Source organism: Bos mutus, chromosome 8 (assembly GCF_027580195.1).
Source record: "Bos mutus isolate GX-2022 chromosome 8, NWIPB_WYAK_1.1, whole genome shotgun sequence".
NCBI lineage: Eukaryota > Metazoa > Chordata > Mammalia > Artiodactyla > Bovidae > Bos > Bos mutus.
Window position 1 is genome coordinate 104,129,024 of NC_091624.1, and position 2,300 is coordinate 104,131,323.

Consider the following 2,300-nt stretch of genomic DNA (forward strand, 5'->3'; position numbering starts at 1 on the left):
TGTTTGGCGCTCAGGGGCTGGGCCACTGTCCACACTGCCTCCTCTGCCTTTTTCCTGGCAAACGGGAGGGTCCCACCCGTAGTTGCAGTGGCAGTGCTGTCTGTTGTTGCAGACTCCCCTCAAAGAGCAGAGCTGAGGTGAGCAGTTACGTGGAACAGTGGAATAAGAGACACACCTCCTTCTGATGCAGATGTTTTCGGGACCACACTTTGTACCATCGTTCACTGCACCAATATCAGCTATTCTTATCCCGAGGTGGTAGTCTGTACCCCAGCAAGTGTTATCATTGAATTTAGTCCAATGCAGAGTAGTATGATCACTCATTAGAGGAATTTCTTTGACGTTCTCACACTGAATCCTCCCACACAGGCTGTCTGCCATGCTGCATCTTATGTATGAGGTTTCTGTGATACCACAGTTACCAAAACGGTCACCTCGGGTATTCACTGCCGTGTAGCAACTCATGTCTGCATCCTTGGCCTCTTTGCCAAAGATTTGCCTACAGTGTTCATCACGCTGATTGCATCTCCTTCCATAGCAGTAACCACCGCCTGTGCAGGAGGCCCCATTCTGCACGTACACATCATCTGGACACTGATTGGTTGTCCCATTGCACCACTCTGGAAGATCACATTCATTTGCTACTTGCCTACACATGGTGCCTGATTGGCTGAACGTGCAGTTATGGCAACAAAGCCCAAAAGCACAGTTGACACCAGCTGTCATAGTGCAGTTTAACTGACAACAGGGATCAGTGTTACATGTCTCTAAGGATCCACAGTCACACTCTTCTCCTGGTTCAACCACACTGTTTCCACAGCGTGGCACCCTGATGACTGTCTGTGGCTTTGGTGTATTGTACAAACAGGATCTTCTACGACCAATGTTCCAATAATCAGCATAGCTGCAGTTGCTGAATTTAGTTGTTAATGCTTATGGAAACATTATGCACTTTGATGCTCCACATTTACATGTTTTGGGATTATCATGATTCATACCCAAATTATGACCCATCTCATGAGTCACAATATATGATAAAAAAAATCCCTTCATCATGGAAAGTCTCAATTGAACAGCTAAATTGACTTTGACACACTGTCCCAACAAAGGCTAAGCCAAAGTTTCACCAAAATTCTTTTTTATAAAAATATGTACCACATCGTGGGGCACACGTTTATCGAAGCCCTTTTGCTTCCATTTGCAAAAGTTGTTCAAGGTCTTTCCAATGTTTCCTATTGAAATAAGGCTTTTTTTAGTCCATATCTCCATTCCCTTGAAAAATACCTCAAGACCCAGTGGTTTCATAAGGTCATTTACTCCATTTAAAACAAGGAACACTTCTTTCTGCACAAGCGAAGCATTACTTTTATGATGAAGATATCGACTGTAATCTATGACCACTGCCACTTCAAGAAAATAGTGGTGGGTCCACCAGCCTGTATAGGCACTTTGCATCAAAGTGGAATTAATGCTTTCTTGAATCTTCAATTGTCCTGCTATTTTCTCATCTGTTAACCCACATCGAAAGTATGAAAAATTTGTGTCCTTATTGTCTAGCTTATATATTAGATGCTCAGATGCAGTAGAAAACCTTTTGGGTTCAATTTCATAAACAATGTCATTTGTCTGTAACATTCCTTGAAAGCCCCCGAAGCAGTTACTGAGGGAAACCAGAGAGTCTGGGTCCCCCTCCACGTAACCACGGTAATAACAGTCATCCTGGACAAAAGGTTGGTCTTGCAGGAGAACACCCTTGTCTGCGTAGGTGAACACTGGGAAGTTTTTGGACAAAAAATTCTTCTTGACCTTTATATGAACAACATGTCTCTGACCCCCAAAATGCAGTTTGTAAGAGAACCAGCCTTGAAGCTTCATGCCTCTGCCAGTAGGTGTTACCCTCCGGGGAATCACCACTTCTGGGGGGCCAAGTCTTTGGGCGTGCCCAAGCTGGGGCGATCCAGGAAGGAAGAGGAATACTTTCAGCCAGGCAAGCAGGAGAGTAACCTTCATATACACCAGGAACTCACCAACACCTATCGCGGAGACATCATATCTAGCCATTGGTGGAAAAAGAGGGCAGGACAGCATACATCAGTGTTCAGTCTCCTCCGTCTGAGCTGATGTATTCAATGTTAACCTTTAGTTTGTTGTCTGGCAAAGTCATGCAGTCAAAGCAGCAGCACTAAAAGAAAAACAAATAAGTAGAACAGGGACTGGGTGGGAGTGATGAGCAAACCAAGATAGAGGAAAAAGGAAGGGTACAGGTTAGGATGAATGAGAGTTTGGCTTAAGACATGTCT

General features: G+C 44.3%; 1 protein-coding gene across 1 annotated transcript; it reads right to left on the reverse strand.

Annotated features, from left to right (window-relative positions):
* Positions 1-1,110: 1,110 nt before the first annotated feature.
* LOC102271333 (disintegrin and metalloproteinase domain-containing protein 20) lies at positions 1,111-2,061 on the reverse strand. The gene has a single exon (XM_005892187.2). It carries the CDS (start codon positions 2,059-2,061, stop codon positions 1,111-1,113), a length of 951 nt encoding a protein of 316 aa, XP_005892249.2.
* Between the last annotated feature and the right edge of the window lie 239 nt (positions 2,062-2,300).

Coding starts and splice junctions, on each gene's coding strand:
- LOC102271333 (XM_005892187.2), bottom strand. CDS start 2,061: ATGGCTAGATATGATGTCTCCGCGATAGGTGTTGGTGAGTTCCTGGTG.